At 40.2% G+C, this 27,465-nt stretch overlaps 1 protein-coding gene across 4 annotated transcripts in view; it reads left to right on the top strand.

The window, feature by feature from the left end:
* Window positions 1–27,465, top strand: part of LOC139468131 (protein flightless-1 homolog) — a 139,209-nt gene that overhangs the window by 60,410 nt on the left and 51,334 nt on the right. For all 4 annotated transcript variants that reach the window (XM_071249893.1, XM_071249892.1, XM_071249894.1 and 1 more), the window contains 5 exons: window positions 7,197–7,279; window positions 9,038–9,088; window positions 9,439–9,551; window positions 24,188–24,373; window positions 26,262–26,318. In XM_071249893.1, the coding sequence (XP_071105994.1) occupies window positions 7,197–7,279; window positions 9,038–9,088; window positions 9,439–9,551; window positions 24,188–24,373; window positions 26,262–26,318 (490 nt within the window). The remainder of the gene's footprint in view (window positions 1–7,196; window positions 7,280–9,037; window positions 9,089–9,438; window positions 9,552–24,187; window positions 24,374–26,261; window positions 26,319–27,465) is intronic.

Below are 27,465 nucleotides of genomic sequence, written 5' to 3'. Positions count from 1 at the left end.
CTCTGGCAACGCACTTAACACGACTTGTTTGAGTTTCTGCAGAGTTTCGTCCTTTTCAGTTTCTTCTCTGATCTGCTTGATCCTGTCATCTGTTATCGGAAAAAACTTTGCCATGTTCACCTGACTGAAAGGCTCTTCAATCTTTGGCTCTGTGCTTGGCAAATATGCTCTTGACAAAACAACATCTGCCCCTTTCTTGTACTTGATAGTGGCGTCATACTGTTGCATAGCCAGAATCATAGACTGTAGTCGTCTAGGAGCACAGTTTAAGGGTTTGCTGGTTATTGCTTCTAGTGGTTTATGATCATTTTCCACTGTAACTTTCCGACCAAATGTGTATGTGTGGAACTTTTGAAGTCCGAAAACAACAGACAGCATTTCCTTTTCAATCTGTGCATATCTGGACTCAGCCGGTGTTAGGGCACGACGAGCATAGGCATTGGCTTGTCTTGTTGTAACACCCCAGCACCTAGTCCAGTGGAACTTGCATCACACTGCAGTGTCAGGTCTTCAGCTTCATTGTAGTATGCCAATACTGGAGCTTCCGTAACCAGTTTTTTCACTTCAGTGAAGGCTTTCTCGTGTGCCTCCATCCATGTCCAGTCCACGTCAATATGTGTTAATTGTCGAAATGGTTGCATTACCCCGACAGACGAGGTAAATATCTCGCAAGGTAGTTGAAGAACCCTGAGAAGCGTTGAATGTCCTCAACATTCTGTGGTGCTGGCATTTCCAACACAGCCTTTATTTTCTGTGGGTCACACTTAAGTCCCTGATCAGTGATGATGTGACCAAGAAAGGTAACCTCTTTTCTGCACAACTTAAGTTTCTCCTTCTTCAACTTGATACCAAGTTTCTGACAACGCTGCATAAGGCATTCCAGATTCTTGTCATGGTCAAGCTGCACTGTCATCTTGTCATACCCTGAACCATAGATCAGGATGTCATCCACAATACATCTGACACCTGGTAGTCCTTCCAAAGCTTGGTTTAAGCGTTTCTGGAAGATTTCAGGGGATACACTAACCCAGAATGGTAGTCTAGTCCATCTGTACCGACCAAACGGAGTTCCAAAAGTATACAGCAAACTGGATTTAAGATCAAGTTCAAGATGCCAAAATCCAGCAGACAAGTCACATGTACTGAAGACCTTCGCATTTGTCAGATCAGGCAACACTTCCTCGATCGTAGGCAGCTGATAATGCTTACAACGAAGTGCCTCATTTAAGCGCTTGGGGTCAATACAAATTCTAATTCCCCCTGAATTCTTGGGTGCTATCACTAACGAGCTAACCCAATCTGTTGGTTCATCCACAGGTACCCAGACACCTAGTTTCATAAGACGATAATAAGTTCTTGTCTCAATTCCTCTCTCTGTGAGATAGGCACTCTGTTCTGATGTGAGACGCTTGGGGTTATTTCAGGATTCACCTGCAGGTGAACTTTGCCAGGCAAGGTCCCAAGTTCCCCTTCAATATTTTCAAAGTCTTAATGATAGTCTCAGAATTCCTCTCTTTGACTAATGTTGGTCCTGGCTGTGAAACTGAACAAACAGAAACAAAGTTGTCCACATTCACTGTTAGCAGTCCCATCTGCTGCACCGCTTTGGAGCCCAACAAAGGTACAAGATGATTTGTGTCATCGGACACAATAACAAATTCTACACTGTAAGCCTTCTTGTTTTGGGGGTTTTGAATCAGCAGTCTTGTTACACCATCAGGGTGTACCAGTGAACCATTCCACATATGAAGCATTTTCGAAGTGTGTGTGACATCAGTATCAGCATTAAGTAATCTCCGTGGTAAAATGTTTACTGACACTCCAAAATCCAACTGGAATTTTACATTGGTATCATGCTCCACAATCATCTGAGCGAAAATATCTGAGCCTGCTTTCTTTCCAACCTGGTTGCAAACTTCAACATCCGGATCCAATGACACACTGCTGATCACTTCAAGACAATCATCTTCCTCTGCTCCACTGTCTTAATTATCTGAGACAGAGTGAATCTTGCTAGCTTTGTTGTTACCGTGTCGACAACATTGCTGATAATGATTCCTTACCTTACACAGGGTACATGTCTTTCCCCAGGCTGGACATTTGCGTCTGTCCATAATGCATTTGTATCCACAAAACTTACATAGCTGTAAAAATCCTGCCTTCTGCGACATGCTTGGCCCTTGTACAGGTTGAGATTTACCAGTCCTCTCTCTGTATTTATGAGACTTGTTTCCTGCTGAATGTCTGCTGACATGATGTACATCTTCAGAATTCATGGCTTTAATTCTTACATTGGTTGCTTCAGCACTTCTGCATTTTGCAATGCAAGATTTCAGTGACAGTTTAGTTTCCTGTAAAAGCCTTTTCCTGGTGTTGGGGTCTTTGAACCCTGTCACTATTCTGTCCCTTAATAGTGATTCACGTAGACATTCAAAAAAGTTACAGCTCTTTGAGAGTGTGCGAATAGCTGTGAGGTATTCCTCAAAACTTTCTCCATCTGACTGTACATGATTGTTCAAAATGTATCGTTCATACGTCTCATTAGTTTCTCCAATTGTGTGTTAATCAAATTTGGCCATAATAGTAGTCACATCCCTGTGCTCTTCCGGCAAGAATTCCATTGCACTGTAGACTTTTAGTGCATCAGTTCCTATAGAATGCAATAAAGCAGCAGCTTGATAATTCATTGGGTAATCATCTAGTTGTGAAATAATCACAAAGTTCTGCCATGCCTGTTTCCACATTCTCCAATTATCTGCCAAATCACCCGACATTTTCAGCGGCAGTGGAGGTGTCAAATTCGGCAACGGCATTTTCCTACCATGTGACATCTGCGCGCCAACATGGTCGTCATGTCTGTCCGGTTCATGTTCTTCCTGACCATCCATAATGTTCATCAGTTAGGAAATCGAATGTGAAATTCGTGTGAAATGTTCATTCATTCACCAAAATGCACAATTAATCAAGAATAATCAAAGTCCTGTAGTCGCAAGGCACGTGCGATTCTGCCGAGGTCCGAGAAATACTCACTCGCTTAGTGAACAGTTCAATCCGTGTAGGCACCCAGCACTACTGACAGCGTCAATTCTAGCGGTAAACATCAACATCAAGTTAATTCCGCACCGCTGCTATGATGTTTCAATATCCCGTGTTATCCAAACAATAATTACAGAAAAACAAGAAGCAGATCTGACTTGACACATTTACTCTCGGAGGCAGACTGGAGTGTGTTTACATATACAGTAGACAGGTGTATGCCCTAGTTAGCTTGGTGTTCTAATGTAATGAAGAGGTACATCAGTATATAAGACCAGAGTTATCCATCTCCTATAGAGGTATCACATGTCTTTGACGATATAGACCTTGAACAGTGGACCAGCTCCATAAGCATTGTATCAAATAACCAAACTTCATGAAACCTAAAATCTATACTGAACTTGTGAAATAAGTAGCAATGTTATCTAAAATGTAACCTCAGCCATGTAAATAACTCAAGCCAACATATCTAAACATGTAATATGTTGTGTTAACATTATTATTATTTTTTTAAAAATTTATCCTGCATTACTCCTTAATGCTTTTGACAGAAATGAAGATATGATTTCCTATTCAATGAGCAGGAACCCTAATCACCAGCTGTCGTGTCAACCCAGAGGTGGTGACGTCACGGAACTTCCATATTTCTCTTGGTCACTTGATAGATAACATCTTCTGCTAAATTGGTCCTCAGTCTTTTGCTGTTTCCTGTGGTCTTCAACTTGCTTTCAACCTAGCCCCTTCCCCCTGTGAACGGGTGGTGTTTGGTTTGACATTATTTATATGCAGTAATATTTATTATTAGCAATTGAAGGTGATATTTGTCAGTCTTTCATGCGTTGTCCTTTCGTATTGTATTTCATTGTCAGCTAGGTGTTAGATTTGTGTGTGTACACCTTTAGCCATCTATTGACGTTTATAATGTAAAATACATATTATAATACGCTCTATATCCATTATTTTGAATTTATACTTTGTTTGTTCTCCATAATTGGGTATCGTATTCATTGCAACTTCACCGTAAATTGGTTCATGTTATACAAGTTTCTTGCACAAGTTACTTTCTCAGTTGTTATACTCTAATACAATTCCTATATCATAACATAAATCCATTATTTTGAATTCAGCTTGATTATCCAATTATGGATAATCAATCTATTTACAACTTCAACTGTAATTCGTTTCCAATTTATTATCTTTAATAGATTTGATTACCACTGCAAATAGTACAACGAGCATTGTGCTATCTGTACATCTGTACTCACGGTGTTTAAATCGTACCGGGTACTAATTTTGTATGTCGTGTCTAACAGTGTAATTTTTGTTCACCACTTTCCCCCTCAGGATTTGACAGGTATGAGCAGGTATTCTCCATGTAGCTATCTCTGCGGAGGATGTCGGATTCTCAGGAGTCTACATTGCAGACCTCCCCAGTGATTACCATCTGACCTACCACTTAAACGGGTTGGGCGCTATCCACGCCCACGGGGACCTCCGACATCCTGCTGTTTCTTCACACTACCCAAGCGCAGAGCATTATTGTAGCTTCTACGCCAGCATCTACAGCTCAAGCGCAGCAAACAATGTTGGTAATGTGCCTACCTATGCTATCCCTGCAATACTTGGCAACTCCACCTTAGCTGTGCCCTCGAGCTTCAACTCTACCTGTGCTGACTTCCATCATGACCAGTGGTTAAACTGCGCCTCCGGGTTACCAGCAGCACCACAAGTCCTCTTACAGCCGGCACCCTACATGGACTCTTTTAATCAGGCCATATTTCAAGAGGGGAATCCGTGACCCCTTTTACAGGCACCTGCGCGCGCACCTGCCTACCAGCAGTCTACACTAGTGTCTTCGGCACCTTACATACCACTTGCACCTCAGGTTAATACAGCTACCCTACCATGTACAACGCATCCAGTGCTTGTAGCACCTCAGGCGACTGTTTTTGGTCCCCTAAATGTCTATGGCTGCACCTGCTGTGGGCTCAGCTCCCCCATCTTCATTGCGGATTATATCACAGGATTCAGTATCTCCCGGCATGTCTTCCAAGGGGAGCGACCTATTCGCCACATGCCAAAACTGCCTGATCTAAACGTGAGTGGTCAATGCGCTAAGCATCCCTTGGGAGGGGTTAAGAGTGTACACTTTTTCACCCCAGTTCTTCTTCCCAAGATGGTGCAAAGGATAAGGGCAACCAGGAGCCTCACCCTGATTTTGATCATGCCGTCGTGGCCGGGGAGAGGGTGGTTCATGGACGTACTAGTACATCCACACAGCAGCTCAGGCCATTGCTTTCACACATAGACCTTCGAGGCCTTTATGATGATAAGTGGCTATCATTTGAGACCAAATGTAAAGAAAAGGCTCAAGACCCCACTAAAGCGATGCCTCATTTCTTGGCTGAGTTTCAGCTACACCTGCGTACAAGATAACACTTGAAGGATAGCACCATTAGCAAGTAATTGGTAGCTTGAAATTCAGTGTTGGCAGTACTGGAAGATCGTATAATGACTAAGATACCAGAACTGCAAGCTCAATTATGCTCCTTTAGGCTTGAGGATAAGAAGACCAAATTTCGTCCCCTTGGGTGGGATCTGAATTTGCTACTTCGATGTTTGCATTGAACTCCATTTGAGCCTCTGCACGTTATATCATTCTTTAAACTCACTAAGGAGACAATAATTCTCTTGGCTCTAGACACGGCAGCAAGAGTGAGCAAGATCCATGTGCTTGACATCACTTGTGTACGCTTTGAGCGGTTCACCTCGGGCTCTTCTCGATACCATCTTTTGTCTGCCGCTCAATATTGAATTATGGAATTATTTATTCCCTTTTTTCAGATGTCCATGACCGAAGTCAGCAGCAATACTGTTTCTTAATGGTTGCATGTTCTCATCCTTTAGGCATACAAGATTGCCAATCTCATGCCGCCAAAAGCTAATAACCCCCCCATTAGATTCGGGCAGTTGCCTTCATGATGGCTCTTCACAGTAATTGTTCAGTTAGAGCTATCATGGAAGGATGTTTTTGGAGGTCAGACACAGTCTTCGCCAGCCACTGACCTGAGGGACGTGGTTTTAGAAGACATTGAGGGCTTTCGCGTTTTTGGGTTGTGCCCAGCAGGTGACCCACCCTCGTCACTGTAAATACAATTAATCATGTCCAAAGCCATCCTTACCCGACTCATGGAGTTACATTATGCGCTTGTAAAGGGGGATTTTCCCTGCTTTTAAACACATTGTTTGGTAATCCAGTTTTTAGACCCTAGCGCACGCTATTGGATCTTACTGTTTGCTTACCCGGACGTACTCATACCTTGATACCTTTCCGTGGACACGATTGGCTGATCAGTTACTGATCTGTGAAGAAGACGACTGCTTGTTGTGTGAGAGTGTTTATTGAGTACACATCTAAGATATCCTCACCTACATATCGTCAGATACAGATGCATAAAGGTGAAAGGCTTGATAAGTTAAAAGAAAATCTAGTAAAAACTAGATTTAAAAAAATATTTGTATACTTATCCTGCATTACTACGTCTAAGGGCCCACCCATCACAGACTTGCCTCCCCATGATAACTTCAGACAATTAATGTGGGACTAACAGTAATATGAAAGTTCCGTGTTGTCATACCACTTTCGGGATGACGTGGTAGCTGGTGGTTGGGGATCCTGCTCATGGAATGGAACAACCTTTTTACTCTCTTCAGCAGGACCTATCACAGCTTCTTTCTGTCAAAAGTAAGCAGTAAATGCATTAAGGAGTAATGCAGGATAAGTATACAAATATAAAATATCTAACACTATTGGAGGAAAAAGACACATTCCTTCACAGCCTGTAGTGTATGGCCTCCTCCAGCGGACTGATGAACATGATGAAGATGACATTGTTTAGTACCACCAACAAATCATTTTACATGTCTGTTATGATGAATAGAATCTGTTATGGAAACTGACATTTTAACTAAAAATCAATCTACCTGTGCAAAATATTTCACTGTAGTGGCCTTACTACGTCATGGGAGAAGGCTTTTGAAAGATTGCTTGCAGACACTGTGTTTGAAAGTGTAGAGAGCTTTGCTGTATATAAGCTAATTTGTCCTGCATCATCAGTGTCACATCTGAGACATGTACTTACATCCATGTTCTGTTTAAGACCCAAGAGATGGGATGAACACCTCACCAGGCCTCAATTGGACTACAGGGAAATATTTGATGAAGCTGTTGGACAGATCCCAGGTAATGATAACTACATCAACATTGAGTTGCACATGAATATTTTTAGCATACCAGGAACGAAGGACCAGGTCAGCTCATGGGAGGCTAAAAAATTGAAAAAAATATTCAATTGTGGAAAATGTTTTAGCATCATCCACTAAGAAACTGAAAGAGCTCAAAGGGTCAAAAAGAGGTCATTCACTCAAAGAGATTGTTTGTTCAGGGGTTATGTATCTCCTTTTGCTAAAGTTAACTGGTCTATGTTTTGTAAGAATAAACCATTGCGCATAAAGCGATTATCTCCTTTAGCTATATGTAGTATATAGCTTTATCACACACTGACCTTGAAATGCTGTACATCGTATCTTATTCAAGCTGTAAGCTGCCACAGGTTTTGAGAGTGAGTGATTATCTCACTTACCTGAAAAGCTCTATAGCACTCTACTTTTGCAATGTATCATATGTTCAGGCAGCAAGTGAGAAAAATTCCAGGGAGGAATTACGGGCAAGCATGTAATGCACACTTAATCTTTCTCCCTACACACTGCTATTGCAACTTAATTGTTCAACACAATTAAGAATGACTTTGAAAAAACAAAACAAATGTAATACAATGGGTTTGATTAGAACTTTGTATTGGTTGTCTTTATAATCATATGTATGGTGCTTGCTGTGCATAGTTAAGCACAGTATTGTTTTAAGTAATTCATTGTTTGTAATGTATGATTCATGCTGTTTCATGGGATAGTTTATGGTTCTACATGGTTTAATGCTTTTTTTAACTTTAAGCAGAGATTATACACCCGTATATTGTCTGTGCTTCTGGATACATAGGAAATCAATGAGTCGGGTTTTATGCAGCTTTGAATAGTATTCCAGCTTAATGTGGGAGGCAAGCCGAAAGTGATGCACGAGTATGGTGCTCATAAACCTAGAAACAACCAGGGCAAACTGGGATTCGAACACACTGTCATATGTTTCTGGCATCATAGGTTTCTGCATAGCGAATTGCAGTGCCTTATGTGCCTGGGACAACCGTGCCCGGGTTGGTGTTTTTGTATATCTGACAGTTTCAATTTTTAAACCCGCCATGGAGTGGAGGGGGGATAAAGGAATGGGTGCTGTCCCTCCTTCCATCCATCCTTCCGTCATGTTTTGTTTTCGGAGCAGAACTCGAAAACCATGAGTGATAACGTCACCAAACTTGGAACATACATAGGACTTGTGGTGAACTGGTGCCTTATGATAGTTTGGGATTTTTAAAAAATTCACTGGCAACAACTTTGACTTAGACTGAAAATCACCAAACTTGGCACAAATCTTGAAAACCATACAATATTTCTTCACCAAACTTGGCACATAAATAGGTCTAGTGGTAAACTGGTGCCTTTTGATAGTTTGGGATTTTTAAAAAAAATATTGTTTTGAGTTTCCCTGGCAGCGACTTTGCCTTCGACTGAAAATGGCGGTAGTGCTCGCTTCCTGAGCAGATCTTCAAAAATATACTATATTTCTTCACCAAAGCACAAGTTGATGATTACTTAAGAATTGACCTTCACTTTGTGTGAGTTCATTGGAGTATGAACCTTCATAGAGTGATGGCCAAACTGTATGAACGTCGGAGCACATGTAAATGATGTGCATTGCAAAAATGGCCTAAAACAGTACATTTGTTCCAGCAGATGTAAATCATGTAGATTATTTGCTGTGAGGGAGAAACAGATAAATTCTAAATATTATTGAATTATTGAATGAATAATCTGCTGTTGTCTTTTGCAGGTTTAACAAGCTGGGAGATAGAAAACTTTCTGCCCAACATTGTGGAGGAAGGTAGGTAACATCAGAGAGATGGTAACATCACAAGCATCCCATCAATGGTGTGTCTCTAAATACTGTTCACAGAATTTTGGATCCAGTTTTTAACATTGACACCACAGCAGCAATTTTGAAAATTACATTTGTGCCTATTACTGAGCAATTATTAATGTGTCATTATGTAGTGTGTGTGTGTGTGTGTGTGTGTGTGTGTGTGTGTGTGTGTCTGTCTGTCTGTCTGTCTGTCTGTCTGTGTCTGTCTAAGTAGTTCTCACAGAATTCTAATGTGATTTATTTTTTTGTAATTCAGATGAGCTGCAGATCATTGTGGTACTATTTCCTATTTTTATGTATCATACTTCCAGCCCTGGTAGGGAAGTTCTATGAGGCAGACTGTTACATTGTCCTGAAGACATTTATTGATGAAACTAACAGCCTAGACTGGCAGATATGGTACTGGATTGGAGAAAAAGCAACGGTAAGGGACTGCTCATTTAATATTCCTGCGCATGGGGGGATTTTGTAAGAGACGGAATATTTTTTTCAGTTAATGCTTTTAGTTACCAATTTTCTTTGTAATATAGAGAGATGTCTAATATGGAGAGATGTCTAATATAGGGAGATGTCTAATATTTTCTCGGCCATGGTTATTTTGAGGTCATCTTACTTCTTTAAGATTCATCACTCGCATCAAAGCAAATAGTACAAGAAGCGATAGCAGATGACAATAGTTTGCCTTTTTCATTTTCACTCTTTCAAGATATCAGAGTGACATTTCCTGGGAGGATTTTGCTGCCTATTTTCATCTCGTCTAAGTACATCCATGAACATGTGAAAATACTGAATAATCTTGTGTCTATGAAATGTAAACTTGTAAATGATCGTAACATTCAATGTTCTGCTTGATCCCAATATTCATTAAGAAGTTATTTTGAATTTTTGAGTAAAGAATTGTTTTCATGATCACAGTATATGTTAAAATGGTGGTGTACATGGTATTTTAGAATTGCACTTATTGGTACATAAAATTTACAAATGAGAAAAGACATAAAGTATTGTAACCATTGTCATTTTCTTCTGATTACATTGCAATTCTTTGTGCATGCCACCTTTCTAATCACGTGACCTTGCATATCTTTTTTTTTTTTTTTAAACATTTTATTTCACCTTTTCCACGTTACATGAGGAGGATGGCCATCCAGGGCAATGGTCACCTCACATTCTGAAGAAAATGTATGTATACATTTGGGGAAAATTAAATACAAGTACTGGAAATGGTGCCAAGGTGATTTTTAAGAAATATAACAAAACATACACACAGTCAAGCATTCAAAATATTATTCAAACACTGATCCTGGCAAGAAACAAATACGAGAAAGAAATACATATGTTATTGCTGTTCTGCTTCTTCAAACAATATGTGATAAAAGATCCATGATTTATAAAATGTAGCTACATTACCATTTGTAAAGGCTATATTCTTCTCAATTTTGTATCTCAGACTAACATCTTTTTGAAATATTGTGAAGCAAAGATTTGTTTTTTTTAATCTGCAAAAATATATAAAAGATTTAGCTATTAAAATAAGAAAATCAAAAACTTTGTCAGTAACAATATTTTCTTTAACACCAAATAAAACAAGTTCAGCACTTAATTTCATATGATGTATATGGCTACATTTATTTATCCAATCTAAGAAGGTTTCCCAAAATACTTGTACAAGTTCACATTCCCCAAAAATGTGTACAATAGTTTCATCATAACATTTGCAAAAAGAACAAAGAGTGGTGTCAGAAATATTCATTTTAAACAACAAAGAATTAGTTGCAAGTATTCTATGTATGATTTGATACTGAAACCAACGCAATTTCACCTCTTGTGTTGCTTTAGAAGGCTTAATACAAATAATATTCCAATTCAATTTTCCAAACTGTAACTCCCACTTTTCCTGGCCTCTTGTTTTCATATCAAGAAATACAAGAATATTATAAATATGTTTAGAGCCTGTCCTTTGAGAGAAGATCTTTTTAATAGCACAGCGATGTTCTTCTACAGAGTCAGTAGGGAGTTTAGTCAAATTCAAACTGGTCAAATATCTCTTAATACCACAAACAATACCATAAAAAGCCAAGAAAGTTGATTTTATCTTGTACATGTCTTTGAATTCTTCAAAAGATATGAATTCATGATTATGATTTACAATGTCTGCTATTTGGGTGATACCTTTATCAACCCAATCTTTCAAGAATATTGGTAATTTATTAACTTTGACCTAAAAAATAGGTTCAGCTAAAAAACTGCTGAAAGTATCTGGTACAATCTTCTTATCAAAATCTACAAAAGCTTCATAACAGTTTTTCCAAAATAAATTATAAAACTAACACAGTTTCTTTTCTATAAAACGAAATCCAAACTCTTCGACCTCATTAACAAAAGGAAATGCAGCTTTGTGGATGTCTTTCCACTTTTTGGTATCTCCACATAATAATCGCCTTATCCAAGTAATCTAAAGAGATTTTGTGTGCAAAAATATATTAATTATACCTAACCCTCCCTTTAAAAGTCTTTTAACTTTATCAGTCTTTCCGTTCCACAAAAACTTAAGAGCATGTCATTTAATGTTTTAAGAAATTCTTGGGAGGGATCCGGCAATGATAACAACAAATAGGTAAGCTTGGATACAAGTAGAGATTTTATAACTACAATTCTGCCAATTGGTGTAATAACTCTTTTCATCCATTTCTGAATTATTACTTTCAATTCATACAACTTATCTTTAAAATTTAAGTCTGACATTTTTTTCAAATCAACTGAGAATTTAATACCTAAAATTCTAAATACCTCTGGGTTCCAGCTTATTGGACAATTCTCCATGTACTTATCTTTACAACCTCTTTTGGAACCAATCCAAATTGCCTGAGATTTATCATAATTAATTTTCAGACCAGAAATATTTGCAAAATAATTAAGTGTTTCAATAGTAGCTTCAAAAGAGGACTGACTAACATCTAAAAGTAATTCAGTATCATCAGCATATTGACACATCAAAAATTCTTTGTCTTCAATAAAAATACCTTTGATATTAGCATTAGAGCGAATCAAATTCGACAATATTTCTGCACATAAAATAAATATATAAGGAGACAATGGGTCACCCTGTCTGCAACCTCTCTGAATATTAAACCAAGAGGACATGTTACCATTTATAGACATAGCACTCTTAATATTAACATAAAAAGTAGAAATATATTTTCTTAAATTATCTCCAAAACCCCAAAATTTCAAACATTTGTCAATGAAAGACCAAGCAATAGAATCAAAGGCTTTTTCAAAGTCAATCAAAAGAAGTAAGCCAGGTATTTTTTTCTTTTCAGTATACAATAACATATCATATTTCAAACGAATGTTATCCCCAATATAACGGCCAGACATAAAGCCAGTTTGGTCTTCATTAATAATAAATGGAAGTTTTGCTTTAATTCTATTTGCAATACATGATGAGGCTAATTTATAGGAAACATTAAGTAATGAAATAGGTCTCCAATTTGGCAAAAAACGTTTTGGCTTGTCACCCTTTGGGATACAAACAACGACCCCCTGTTTTTGAGTAACTGACAATTCTCCTGTCTTTAAGCCATAATTTAGAGATCTCAATAAAAATTGTCCTATATCTTTCCAAAAGAACTTGTAGAATTCTGAAGGAAATCCATCTGAACCTGGGCTTTTTTATTTGGCATGTTTTTTAACGCTATAGCTAATTCTTCTAAAGTAATCATATTCTCCAAATCTTTATTAGCCGATTTGTCTAAAATTGGTAAAGTATTTTTGTTAAGAATAGAGTCTAGATCAACATCATGTATCCAATCTTCTCTGCTACTATATAAATTTTCATAAAAGTTTGCAGCTTCCGTAATTATTTCAGTACTATCCGTAATAGTAGAGCCATTTTTTAGTTCCAGATTAGTAATTGATTTGCTTACAAAATTCCTTTTTTCCAAATAACAAAAATAACTACTTATTTTTTCACCTTCCATTATCCATTTAGTTCTAGATCTAATAGCTATACCTGCCATTTTATGTTTCCTTATATCTTCTAACTCATTTCTTTTTTCCTCTAACAATTCATAGGTAATAGTGGGCAAGTTCTCAATAGATTCAATTTCATCTAATAAATTCTTTTCTTTTTCAATTCTTTCCTTTTTCTTGAAAGTTGAATAGGAAATTGTTTTACCTCTAAATTCCATTAATAATGTTTTAAAAAATAATTGATCATTTATGTTAAATTGAAGTAAGTGGTTTTCTGTATCAATAAAATCACCTTGATAGTCCAAAGCATATTGAGTTTTTATTTTCAAAATAGTTTCTTTAACTTCCTTTACATAGTTTTTGTCCGTCAGTAACGATGTATTAAATTTCCAATAAGTAGAACGTTTTTTTGTATCTTTTAATGAAATATCAATATCAATAATAGAGTGATCAGTTCTATATCCTGGTTTAATCCTAGCATTTGTTATAAAAGGGTATAAAGTTTCAGAGATAAAAAAATAATCCAATCCTGCTTGCTTTAGTGGAGACATTTTGCGCCAAGTAAATTTCTTACAGTCAGGTTTGAAATCTCGCCAGACATCTACTAAGTTTAAGTCTCCAATAAGTTCTAAAACCTTTTCTTTAGCTTTAGGATTATTGATGTTAACATAATTATCTACATCAATAGTGCTATTTAAGATTAGGTTCCAGTCAGCTGAGAAAATATAGTCTCCATTACCAATATTCTTAGCCATGACTTTAACATGCTCAAAAAAATCAGGAGAATCTGTATTTGGGCCATACATATTCACTAATGTTAAACGTCTATCACAAATTGTAATATCTAAAATAAGCAAATTCCCATTGTCATCAGTATGAGAATTATGTATTTTATAATCCACATTTCTATTGAATAAAATTGCCACTCCTCTAGATTGACTATTTTTAGAGTTAAAAATAGTGTCATAACCCCATTGTGCTCTTATAATGGGTTCTTGCTCTTTGGAAAAATGTGTATCTTGTAAAAGATACAGTGAATATATTCTCTTTCAGATTAAATCCTCCTTGGGGCACTTATTGCATTTTCCTTGCTCAAGAAAATCTACATGACATAGTTGTAACCATTTTCCTTAATAAAAAATGTTACCACACAAAAAACTTCGTTTTTGTATGATATACGACCACCCTTACGGGGCCTCACCCCCAACGGCGCCTCACGCCAGGGGGAGCAACTCTCACCCAAATCACTTTCCTTATGTCATCTGTAAGAGACAGACGTTTTGTTTTTTTACACAAGACAAAATAAGAGAAATCTATCGTTCGACAAGAACCATGGCAGACCAAACTGTATGTATGGTACATTTCTTTCATTGCAAAGGCGTAATACCTCGCATTGTGAAGTTAAAGAGATGTAATTATACGCCACGTGCACGGTACCTTTGAATTCAAATGGCCGTAATGGCGTCCATATTGTAGTTCCACGTGCTGATACATGTAACACCAAGGCCATTAAGAAATGGCTTGGGGTTTTGTTATATCATACAGCATTGGTCTACAATTTTTTCCTTTACAAAACCCAAGGTGGTGTGTTAATTCATAAACTACACTTACCTTTTTTACGGGTTTTACACCTTAGCGTGTAACACGCCCCTTTGGTGTTATAATTATACTACGACATTGGCTATTAGTATCGCGTTACAAATCGCATTCTACATTACGCCTTTGCTTCTAGTTTTACAATTTATGCACGTATCTTTCCGATCTTTATATCGCACTGATACACGTTAAAACCCTTCGCGCCAACCTCAGAAATTACGGTCTTGTTTACAAGACCTTCAAACTGTGTACGGGTTGTTCTAAGACAGGCACGAACGCTGCCTAATATGTCTGATGGAGGACATTGCCTTTACCCCCCGGGGCCCCCAAAAAGAGACAAGTTGACTTGTTCCACTTTAAAGGGGTCTATTAAAGGCGGGGGTAGATATCAGATCTACTAAGACATCCCCCCCTCCCCATCTAAAAAGGGTAAAAAAGCTGCCAAGATTGTCTCCCCCGCTCCCTCTCTGGGGGCCGGGGGAGAAGGCTCAAGGGTCCCCGTAGTAAGCACTGCACCCTCTCCTGCACTGTCTTTGGCAGACTTTTCTGCGTCGATGATGGAGGAGGTGAAGTCTTGGCTCCGGCAGGAGCTACGGGCTGAACCTTCCACGTTGTTGGCGCCGGACGCGGCTTCGAGATCTCTGTTATGCCCGGCGTCGGCGGAGCCTCTTCCGAGGCCGAGGCCGAGGCTTCCACTAGTGGATACCTAGCCCGGAGCCAGGTTGGTTCCCTTTGTCTCGGGGACGATACGAGACCGTTCTTCGGCTCTGGCTCGAGGTCGCTCCCCAGCGGAGGGGTGGCCGGCCCCGGCCCGTGCACTACCGACGCACAATTTTCCCTAGCAGGGCCAGACGCCTCTTCCGAGGCCAAGGCTTCCACTAGTGGATACCTAGCCCAGTGCCAGGTGGGTTCCCTTGAACCTCCCGCACCTCGGCATCGGGACTCGGCCTCGGGCCGTGTGCAGAGGCATGTGCGGGACAGGATTATCCAGGTACTGACTCAGGTGGCTGCGCCCATGCAAGAGTCGGAGACACCCAACTTGACTAAGGTCAAGCAGGGCCGGCGGTTGCCCCCCCTTTCCAGCGTGTGGTGTGGAGTTGAAGGCTGCTTACATATGCTTCGAGGAGCAATATCATAATACATGCCAACAGCTCCGTGTGTCCGTACACTCCGCGTATCTGTCGGCTGTACAGAGGGAGTTAGCGGGAGAGGGGCCGGCCGACTAACGGAAGTTGGCCGCGCAACTAACGGAAGTTCAGTTATCTTGCACGGGACGCTATTCGTAGCTGTGCCTCGCAGATGATGTGCGCTGTTATGGGCATGCGCAGGCTGTGGATGTCGGTATCTAAATACTCGACTTACACACGCCAAGACCTACTTGCTTTGCCGTATAAGAGGGTGCCACCCTCTTCCCTGGGGCTCAGCAGGTGGTCCGAGAGGCCGATCAATTGTATACTTCCATCAAAGACTCTAAGGCCTTGTTTGGAGGTACCAAGCATTAAAACCGCGTAAGCGGGCCTCTCCAATTGTCCCCTCCTACACTAACGCACGGGTCAGACGTCCACACCTGCTTGGAAGCCGCCGCTTCCTTCAGGTATAAGGGCGCCGGGAGGAGCAAGAGAGGCACGGGCCGGGGCAAGGCAGCTGGTCAAGGCCAACAGCTTTTTCGCGGGGCTGGGAACGATGGGTTCACATTCGCGCCCGAAGAGCCCTGGGTGAACCCACAGTCGCAAGTTATCAAACTGCCAAAAGGCGGGGTCCACTGCCTCTAGCCGGATGTCCCCGTAGGCGGCCGACTGGCTCTATTCCTGAAGGAATGGGAGACAGTTACATCACAATCCCCGGACCCCATCCACTTTAAGGGATGGCCATTTGCCTCGGTGGAAACATCATCCGCCCCACCCCTCCTCCGGGATAAAGCACACTCCGGTGCCTGCTACCCGAGAGAAGGCGGAATTCCTCCATGCCGAGGTCGATACACTTCTTATGAAAGCTGCGATCGAACCAGGTCCCGAGGGACAGGAAAGCGAGAGCTTCTACTCGACTTGTTTCCTAGTCACCAAACAGTGATCTCAAATGTCGAGACAGGAGAATGGCTAACGTCAATAGACTTAAAATACGCCTATCTCCACATACCAATACACCCCGAGTTCAAGAAATACCTGAGGTTTTCTTTCGATGGGAGGTGTTATCAGTTCAGGGTTCTACCATTCGGGATCTCCACGGCACTGAGGGTGTTCACCAAGCTGATGTTGATTCCCGCCCAAGTGGCCAGGTCAAAAGGTCGGTTCTGCCATCAGTACCTCGACGACTGGTTACTAAGAGCTCTATTGCAATCCCTGAGTCAGATAGCTACACAACAACACAACATTCTGATCACTCTAGGGTGGATGGTCAATCTCAAGAAGTCAGATCTGAGCCCCCCTCAGAATCTAGTCTTCCTAGTGGCTAATTTCAACACGGTGAAAGGACGTGTATCTCTGTCACAAGATATCAATCAAGTCCCTTAAGCGCAAGTCACACTGCTCGTACATGGCTCCAGTTACTGGACAACATGGCGGCGACAGTGGATTTGGTCTGGCGGGCGCGCTTGAGAATGAGTCCCATTCAACAAGCACTCCGTCGACTTTGGGCGAACTCGGAAGATCTCGAGACTTTGCTCGGGAGGTGTTCTGAATGATCACACTGCCTCGGGACTATGGTCCCAGCAGGAGATCAAACTGCATATCAATGTGCTAGAACTGAGAGCGGTCAGGTTGGTGTTCCAACGCTTCCCGGATCTGCTTCGTGGCCAAGTGGTTCGTCTAGAGATGGACAACCAAACGGCGATGACTTACATCCGGAAGCAGGGGGGAACGGCGTCTCCGTCGCTTGACGAAAGACGTGGCTGTTCCTACTATAGTGCGACTCTCACGATATCAGGGTGCTACCTGTTTATCTCCCTGGGGTGGACAATGTCCGTGCGGACGCTCTGTCTTGCCGGATCCTCGCTCCTCACGAGTGGAGGCTCGACCCAGGGATATTCGGGATTTTCTCCCTGTTATACAAGCCGTTACAGGTGGATCTGTTTGCGTCTGGGGTAAATCACCAGACACCAACATTCTGCTCCCGAGCCCACGACCCGAGGTCGGTGGCACCGGACGCCTTCCATCTAGATTGGACGGACAGTTCTGTGGGCATTCCCCCCATTACCTCTGATTTCCAAGGTCCTGTCTCAGCTAGGCACTCAGCCTGCACGACTAATTGTGCTCCTGGCACCTCTTTAGTCGGCGCAGAGTGGGTTTCCAGTAATACTCAGGTTTCTGGCTCAGCCTCCTGTTATATTACCTTTACGACCGGACCTCATATCCCAGAACGGGGCCCTCCACCCGAAACCCAGGATTCAATGGGTGGCTTGGCCACTGTCAGGAATCGCCTCCAGAAGAGCGGTATTCCTGCACGAGTTGCAGACACAATACTGGCTTCGCGGAGGGAGTTTAGTACGATAGAATGGCCTGCTATGCGCCCTGGTGAGTCGATAGAGGGATTGCAGATCTTTTTTCTGCAGATCTCGTTTCCGTGCTTGAGTTTCTCCAGTCGCGACTATATGACCGCCTGGCCGAATCAACAGTCCGAGGGTACTCACAGCTTTTCACGACCCTGTCGACAGGTCACTTCTGGGTGCACACCCATTAGTGCAGCGCTTTTTAGCAGGTGTGGACAGGATCCGACCGCCAGTCCGGCGGATCAGTCCCTTGGGACTTGTCAATCATTCTTGATTGGCTGTCCGGTCCTTCCTTTCGGGATCTGTCGTCTCTCTCTTCAGCTGTTGAGCTGGGAGACGGCGTTCCTTGTGGCGGTAACGTCCGGCAGACGGTAGGCGACATTCGTGTTATGTCAGCCGATCCCAAAATAACTGTCTTCCATGCGGTCGATAAATATCACCGGGACAGAGTCAGTTTTCGACTACCGGACTCTTACCATCCTAGGGTCGCACACGCTTCCACATGAACAGCTCCTATTGGGCTACCTGCTCTTTCACAGCCTTCCTCGTCGGGGACCATTGCAAGACATGCTCATGTCTTGGATGTCCACACGACTCTCAAGGCCTATATCAGCAGAAATATGGGTGTCCGTAAGGATAACCAACTATTTTGCTGTTAAGGCGGTAGGAAGGCTGGCTCACCTGCGAGTAAACAATCTATCTCGAGGTGGATAGTTTCAACCATTTGTACAGCGTATACGCTTACAGGCAGGGATCCCCCTACCAGGTGGAAGGCTCATTAGGTTAGAGCAGTGGCTGCGTCAAAAGCGTACGCCGCGGCTCTGCCCATTGAGCAGATCTGCTCCGCGGCTATTTGGAGCCAGCCGAGCACAATTCATCAAACCTTACTAACTCGACAAACACTCAAGCGAGCGTACTCGGTTTGGTCAGTCAGTTCTCCGAACTGGGAAAAGTTCTAATCTTTAGCCAATTGAGCATTCGAGATTTTAGACAGTCCTCCGGTTATACTGCTCAGTAATGGTCCGGATTTGATCTTCTGCGGTCGATAAATATCAGTCCTTACTACTCGATAATACTCGTATTTTGCACACGCACTCCTTCGATCCTCGGGGACCCTCTGGCCTAGCTCAGCGCTGGTTATGGTCTCTCGTGATCTACGCCCCTATATCACTTGTTCAAAAAAAGTGTGGGTGGGTGGGAGGTGTTTCGAGTTCTCAACTTATGACAAGCTGCAAAAACAGGCTTTATCATAATATATGGCCGACCACGCCCTGTCTCAAGCCCCCGCCTTTCGATGGTGGTGCATCACGATAAGGTTGGTTCCATTTATTGAACTCAATATTTTATTCTGGTAAAAAATCAAATACGATGTATTTATTTACGCCTGTTGCTGGTGGATGCCACTTCCTAGATTATCTTTGTGAGTCTGTCTTGATGCAATAAGTGCCCCAAGGAGGATTTAATCTGAAAGAGAATTTTACAAACCTGTAGAGGTTATGAATTCTCATTTGACATATGGAAAGTGATTTGGGTGAGAGTTGCTCCCCCTGGCGTGAGGCGACGTTGGGGGTGAGGCCCCGTAAGGGTGGTCGTATATCATACAAAAACGAAGTTTTTTGTGTGGTAACATTTTTTATTAAGGAAAATGGTTACAACTATGTCATGTAGATTTTCTTGAGCAAGGAAAATGCAATAAGTGCCCCAAGGAGGATTTCATCGGAGAATTCATAACCTCTACAGGTTTGTAAAATTTTGATCGTTAAAAATTGAAGACATCTTTTCTTTTCTTAGTATCCTGTAGTCCTCTACAATTAACAGAACAGCAACTAAAACCAATACTAGCCATTATTGAAGGGAAACAGTAATTTCCATATCATCAGGACCAGTGAGAGTATTTCACTAAAATTTCTGACACACACAAACAACATAAAAATAACTAAAAAAAGGGTAAAAAAAAGGGAGTTCTTTGCAATTAGCCTTGCACACAGTTGTATACTTCAGGTGACAAATTCCCCTCACATTCTGGAGGCTTTGTTTCAGTTTTTAAACATGTGCTTATTGTGCATGAAGAGGGTGATAAAATCTTCATCACAGGAAACAACAAAAAACAACCATATTCGACAAACTCGCCTGGTGTCAACAGTTTCTAATCAAAGAAAAAAGAATCAGCAGCTGATCAGTGGATTCTTTGACATTTAGTCTCGGTGGTGAAATGCATTCAATATATCCACATATCCTTCTGCAGAATTTTAACATCTTACAGAGATGCAATTAGTCGTCAGGTCATGGAATCCGAGTCCTAACATGTAAACACGATGAAATAAACAGATGTCCGCCATTTTGAAGCACATGACGTGCCACGTCACGCGTCACATGATATGATATTGCTAAAGTTTCTCGCGGTCTGTCGATAAACATGGGTAGATTCAATATATCCACATATCCTTTGGCAGAATTTTAACATCTTACAGAGATGCAATTAGTCATCAGGTCATGGAATCCGAGTCCTAACATGTAAACACGAGGAAATAAACAGATGTCCGCCATTTTGAAGCACATGACGTGCCACGTCACGCGTCACATGATATGATATTGCTAAAGTTTCTCGCGGTCTGTCGATAAACATGGGTAGATTCAATATATCCACATATCCTTTGGCAGAATTTTAACATCTTACAGAGATGCAATTAGTCGTCAGGTCATGGATTCCGAGTCCTAACATGTAAACACGAGGAAATAAACAGATGTCCGCCATTTTGAAGCACATGATGCGTCACGTGATATGATATTGCTAAAGTTTCTCGCGGTCTGTCGATAAACCTGGGTAGATCATTAAGTAGTTACAATAAAGGCATTATTGGCGCACTTACCCAATAATATAAGAATTCCCCGAATTGTCCTTGAATAAAACACAAGGCATAATCCAAACGAACCATCCATACTATGTGATAATAGATGTAGAAGAATCTTTTGAACGAGTGGAATGTAGGTCAAATAAAATAACACATTTCACCATTTTCGCAATCACTGAATATTCTTAGAATCCAATATTCATTAGGCAGGCATGCTGATCTTCCCCTAGAGTTTTCCAATCTGACCCGATATCTTTTCTGTAGTAAAGAATAACATCCGTCCCCTTCTCGCGAACACGAGTCTGTAGATTGTAGTTTATTATGAATGATCGCTGATTTTTGTAGTAATCTTCCTCGCAGTTTCTTCAAGTCTAACGTTAGATCCGTTCTAATCGAAAGTCCAGCCTCTGATAGGCGTTTTCCTCTGGCAAAAGTAGCCTTCATAATAGCTTCCCTATCTTGCATAAGAACAAACTTGATAATGATTGGATTTGGTTTGTCACTTTCGTGGAATCTCGGTAGACGATGTATGTTCACAAACATCATGTTTTCTACAGTCTGTTCATCCAAGTCTAGTTTGTCTTTGAATATCCCCCGACAATGCGAATCTAGTGTAGTGATTGTATTTGGCACTCCCTAGACTAGAAGATTAGATTTTCTCGAGTACATTTCTGCTTCTAAATGTTTCTTTTTCAGCATGTTGATTTGGCCTTTCATACTAACTTCCGTCAAGTCCATTTGTTTTGCGAAGTCATCAATGCGTTTTGACTGAAAATCTGTCGCCGACTCCACACCATCAACTCTTTTCGATAATTCCGCCGTGACTATATCAATGCTACAGCATATTTTATCCGTAACAAGTTTCAGTTCACTTCGAATGAAATCCTTCCATTCGTTATCTACACGTGGTGTGTGCGATGATGGAGCGGAATCTGGCATCGAAACAGTTTCTTGGCCCTCCGGAATTGCTGACTGTAAATAGTGCCCCCAACAGATTCTTCACTCTTAGTTTTTGGTGATCCCTTCTTTGATTTGCCCTTAGAGGCCATGATGTTTTGGATAATGTTGGATTTTGACTAGAGCCCCCACCGATTGCATCCTCATCCCGCCATTGCCAAACCGGAAGTCCACCTTGCGTATCTTAATGGGACATGACACACAAGTTAGGCATAATTTTTAATATTTTGATTTGCCGTTAAATATTGGAGGACCACCTTCCATTGATATTGAGCAATCTGCCAAAAGAAATTCAAGAAACAGAAAATCTGACAAACTTTAAAAAGACATTCAAAACCTGTCTCTTCAAGAAAGTCTTTGACTAGATCAATCATGGTCTAAGTGCGTTTGAACAGCTGTTACTTTGAAAATGTGCTATGCAAATTCTTAGTTTAATGTAAGTTATTGTATATAGCCGTCTACAAAGCGACCCCACATACAAGCCTTCAAAACTGATGCTAATTTATATACCCCATCCATGAAGCAAATTGGAATTAAATACATCACCTGTGCAAACACAATCCCTTCATTTGCAATGAAAATGTGTTTGTCTTACGCAGAAACAATTACATCGTATCCCTTCAGTGAATTCAGTGAAACAAACAGATCATAACAATTAAATTTGGTCAATAATAACGAGGTAATTAATTTTTATAAAAGATGCGAAAAAAGCTCAGTTTTTATGCAATTATCAGTGTTCGACCAACGGGGTATTGGCACGGATTATATTTATTCACAATTCTTAGAGAAATGAAGCAAACAGTTGAATATCATGTGATCACAATATTAAAAAAAGTGTGAAACAATTGATTATATATTTAAAATTGAGGGGAATAATTGTGAATCGTTTGTGACTAACACACACCTGGTGAATCATAAGATATCAATGTTCTGTCGATCAAACGACCAAAAACAATTCCAAGACCAAGACGATCCCTAAGGAAAATGTATGCATATATATTTAATAAAACTATTACCTATTTTCTTAAAGTAATATCTTTAGTTTCAGTAATGAAATAAAATGAAATGGATATTCATTAAGTGTTTATTTGAAATTACAGTATTGAATATTGCACTCCAAAGAAATATTTACACATTGCAGTTACATTGACATTCATCTTCTAACGTTTGTCTAAAGTTAAGAAATATGGTATTCAACACTAAATTTGTCAATTTCTTATGTAAATATTGTTCAAACAAACAAATTATCTAAGGTTCATAACTTTTGTGGCTGAGGTCTACATATTTTATGATATTGAACATTGAATATCCATATTGTAATTCATTGCATAAACAAATATGTGAAGATTAGCGAAGTCTATTTCATGATTGATTTTTTAAGTATTCTCCTGATTTTCACAACAAAGAAATTACCAAATATGTACAACAATACATATTTACATATGACATAGAGGTGCACAATATTGCTGGTATACCACAATATGAAATACAAATGAATATGTATCACAATACGTTTAGAAAATACCGGTATATTGCCTTTTTCAAATCATGCATACCATCTTGTTGCAAGATTTTACACTGGTGTCAACTCAAATGGAAATTAAGAATTTAGCAACTTTTTCCTGTGGTTTTAACAGTGAAACCATTTGTAACAGTTTCCTGTATATGATGTGTCTATTACACATGCTTTGTGATCATAGCAACATCCAACAAAATACAAAGTTGTCAAAAACATGCAGAGGGAGTGTTTTTGTTCAGGTTCATTACAAATTTCACACGAAAAGAACGCATGCAATATATTGCTGTACGTATCACCAAACATGAATTATTATTGCAATAAATATGCAATACAAACTTCAGGCCAATACCCATCACTAATATGACATCACTACTGGTGACTGACTGGAGAAACAGGACTACCTGCTTGTTCTTTCCTAACCATTAAAATATCATTAGACTGGAACTGCTGTCATGAGAGTGGAAATGTGTTCACTCATTATGTCAGCGCGAGGCAAGGTACTTTGATCTGGTATGAGGTTATTGTAGTCATGAGTTTCACCAACTGAAGGTAATGGTGTCACATGGCAAATGTGTGGAGGTATGTAATGATGTCTGGGACCTTCTGGCAGCGAAGGGACTGCTTCTGTCCCGTACTTGCACACACTTTTGTAGTTGTAATTAGTGTGTGTTGTGTTGCAGTTGGACAAGAAAGCCTGTGCTGCCATTCATGCTGTGAACCTGAGGAATCTGCTTGGTGCCAACTGTCGCACAATACGTGTTGAAATGAATGATGAAGATGACGACTTCTTTGATCTGTTTGAAAATGGTATTGCCTACATCGAGGGTGGCCGAACAGCTAGTGGTTTCTTTACAGTAGAAGACACTGTAAGTCTCCTTTTTATTTTAATGAATATATAACAGAGATTTTTTTATATGATTCTTCCCAGCACAAACATGCAACCTTCCATCATCTGTCAGCTCTAAAACATGCAAAATAATTCTTTGCTCAATTCTGCACATGATGCACCTTTTGATGAAATGCAACATATTTAACAAGTTGGACCAAGACACGGGCATTGTGTGGGTTCATCTCTGCTTGGTGGTAATTTTGTGAAATGAAGTTAACATGTATAGAGTTTTTCAAATTGGACAAGATGGTACTCACATGACCACAGGATTGGCATTCATAGTATGAATATTTAGTTTGATGGTCATATTTTTTTCATGAGATTGTATGCTAGAAATAATGTAAACACTGCCTCTGCACTTCCATATTCCGGGGAAAACTCATAGGAATTCCCTAGAATGAAATGTTAGTCATAGGAATTCCCCAGAAGGAAATATCAACAATAGGAATTCCCCAGAATGGAATGTTACTCATAGGAATTCCCCAGAATGAAATGTTAACAATAGGAATTCCCCAGAATGAAATGTTGCTCATAGGAATTCCCCAGAATGAAATATCAACAATAGGAATTTCCCAGAATGAAATGTTACTCATAGGAATTCCCCAGAATGAAATGTTACTCATAGGAATTCCCCAGAATAAAATGTTAACAATAGGAATTCCCCACATCTTTATGTTTACTGAACTTGTCCTGCTATCTTTATGTTTACTGAACAACAGCCTCTACTTGTCCTGCTATGTTTATGTTTACTGAACTCCAGCCTCTACTTGTCCCTCTATCTTTATGTTTACTGAACAACAGCCAGTACTTGTCCTGCTATGTTTATGTTTACTGAACAACAGCCAGTACTTGTCCTGCTATGTTTATGTTTACTGAACTACAGCCAGTACTTGTCCTGCTATCTTTATGTTTACTGAACAACAGCCAGTACCTGTCCTGCTATCTTTATGTTTACTGAACAACAGCCTCTACTTGTCCTGCTATGTTTATGTTTACTGAACAACAGCCTCTACTTGTCCTGCTATCTTTATGTTTACTGAACAACAGCCTCTACTTGTCCTGCTATGTTTATGTTTACTGAACAACAGCCAGTACTTGTCCTGTTATGTTTATGTTTACTGAACAACAGCCAGTACCTGTCCTGCTATCTTTATATTTACTGAACAACAGCCAGTACCTGTCCTGCTATGTTTATGTTTACTGAACAACAGCCAGTACCTGTCCTGCTATGTTTATGTTTACTGAACTACAGCCAGTACTTGTCCTGCTATGTTTATGTTTACTGAACAACAGCCAGTACCTGTCCTGCTATGTTTGTTTACTGAACTACAGCCAGTACTTGTCCTGCTATGTTTATGTTTACTGAACAACAGCCAGTACTTGTCCTGCTATGTTTATGTTTACTGAACAACAGCCTCTACTTGTCCTGCTATGTTTATGTTTACTGAACAACAGCCTCTACTTGTCCTGCTATCTTTATGTTTACTGAACAACAGCCTCTACTTGTCCTGCTATCTTTATGTTTACTGAACAACAGCCTCTACTTGTCCTGCTATGTTTATGTTTACTGAACAACAGCCTCTACTTGTCCTGCTATGTTTATGTTTACTGAACAACAGCCTCTACTTGTCCTGCTATCTTTATGTTTACTGAACAACAGCCTCTACTTGTCCTGCTATGTTTATGTTTACTGAACAACAGCCAGTACTTGTCCTGTTATGTTTATGTTTACTGAACAACAGCCTCTACTTGTCCTGCTATGTTTATGTTTACTGAACAACAGCCAGTACTTGTCCCTCTATCTTTATGTTTACTGAACAACAGCCAGTACTTGTTGATTGAGTTGTTTTTTACTTGTGTTGCAGGAGTATGAGACGAAGTTGTACAAAGCCACAGGGACACAGTCTGTTCACATGGAGAGGGTGAAAAAACATAATACATATCAACAGTCTGTGTTTGTGGAAGATTTGATTTGGGTGACAATGCCAATATGTTGGCAAAGCGATATCCATTTATCAGCTCACCTGACTGATAATCAAGTGAGCTTATGTAATGGCCTGCTTGTCCATCATCAGCAGCTGTAATCCAACTTCCCTCAGAGGACCGGATGAATAAAACTTGGCATACTTGGTTCTACTTACAATATCACCCAAAGAGATTTGAAAATGGTTTTTCAATATGTCCAAAATGGAAGCCATGTTATTTTCAAAATAGCCATTATGTGGCCATTTTTTCACAATGTTTCTAGTTTGCGTTGCTCTGAGGGGTTTTCCAATATTTTACATTTAACCTTGATATTTACATGCCCTTAAATCATCCCAAAAGTGTTTCTGGTTCTATAAACATCTTCTCTGCAACTACTGGACTGAAACTTTTTGTTGTGGAAATTTTACCAAAAGACTAATTTATTAGAAAATCATTTTCAAGAAATCACCCAACTTTGAAAGCTGAAACTTTGTGTAATTGATGATGGTGTAATTAGATTCTAGTTTGTTCAAGTCATCATGATTGGAATTCAACTATGGTGCAGTAGAACCTGTGAGAATTACTTGCCCACCTCTCTCAGAATCGATTGCATGAAGTGTGCTAATACTCAGCATAGATGGTTGTTATCATAATAATGTCCTATAGCTGGAATATCACTACGTACAGCTTTAAACAACAAACAAACGTTACCATAATATAGTTTAAGTGAAGTCATCAACGGTTAAAAACAATTCTTTCTTTTTTTAACCAAGTCCTGAACAGTCTTTTCTTATATTATGGGTCTGACAAATTGATTTTCCTTATTTCTGAAAAAGCCAGCAACACTAAAATATAGGTCAATTTCTCCTAGCTCCTTCCCAAGGCCTGACACCTTCTTTTCACTCTCAGTAACATCACTGCCGTCAGTGTTGGAAGCGGCCATTACAAAAATCTTGAAATTTGCCTTCTAACCCCAAATGTAGTCACTTTAAAATTTTGTTTTGGGAATTCGTCCATATTGAATTTTGAAAAGTTTTAGCACTAATTTCCCAGATGAATTTACTTTCTTGTTTGTTTAATCAGATTTATTCGAGATTTGAAGAC

The sequence above is a fragment of the Haliotis cracherodii genome, unplaced genomic scaffold (genome assembly GCF_022045235.1).
Source record: "Haliotis cracherodii isolate W230 unplaced genomic scaffold, xgHalCrac1.p SCAF_2, whole genome shotgun sequence".
Lineage (NCBI taxonomy): Eukaryota > Metazoa > Mollusca > Gastropoda > Lepetellida > Haliotidae > Haliotis > Haliotis cracherodii.
This window is presented reverse-complemented; position numbering and strand designations above follow the sequence as displayed.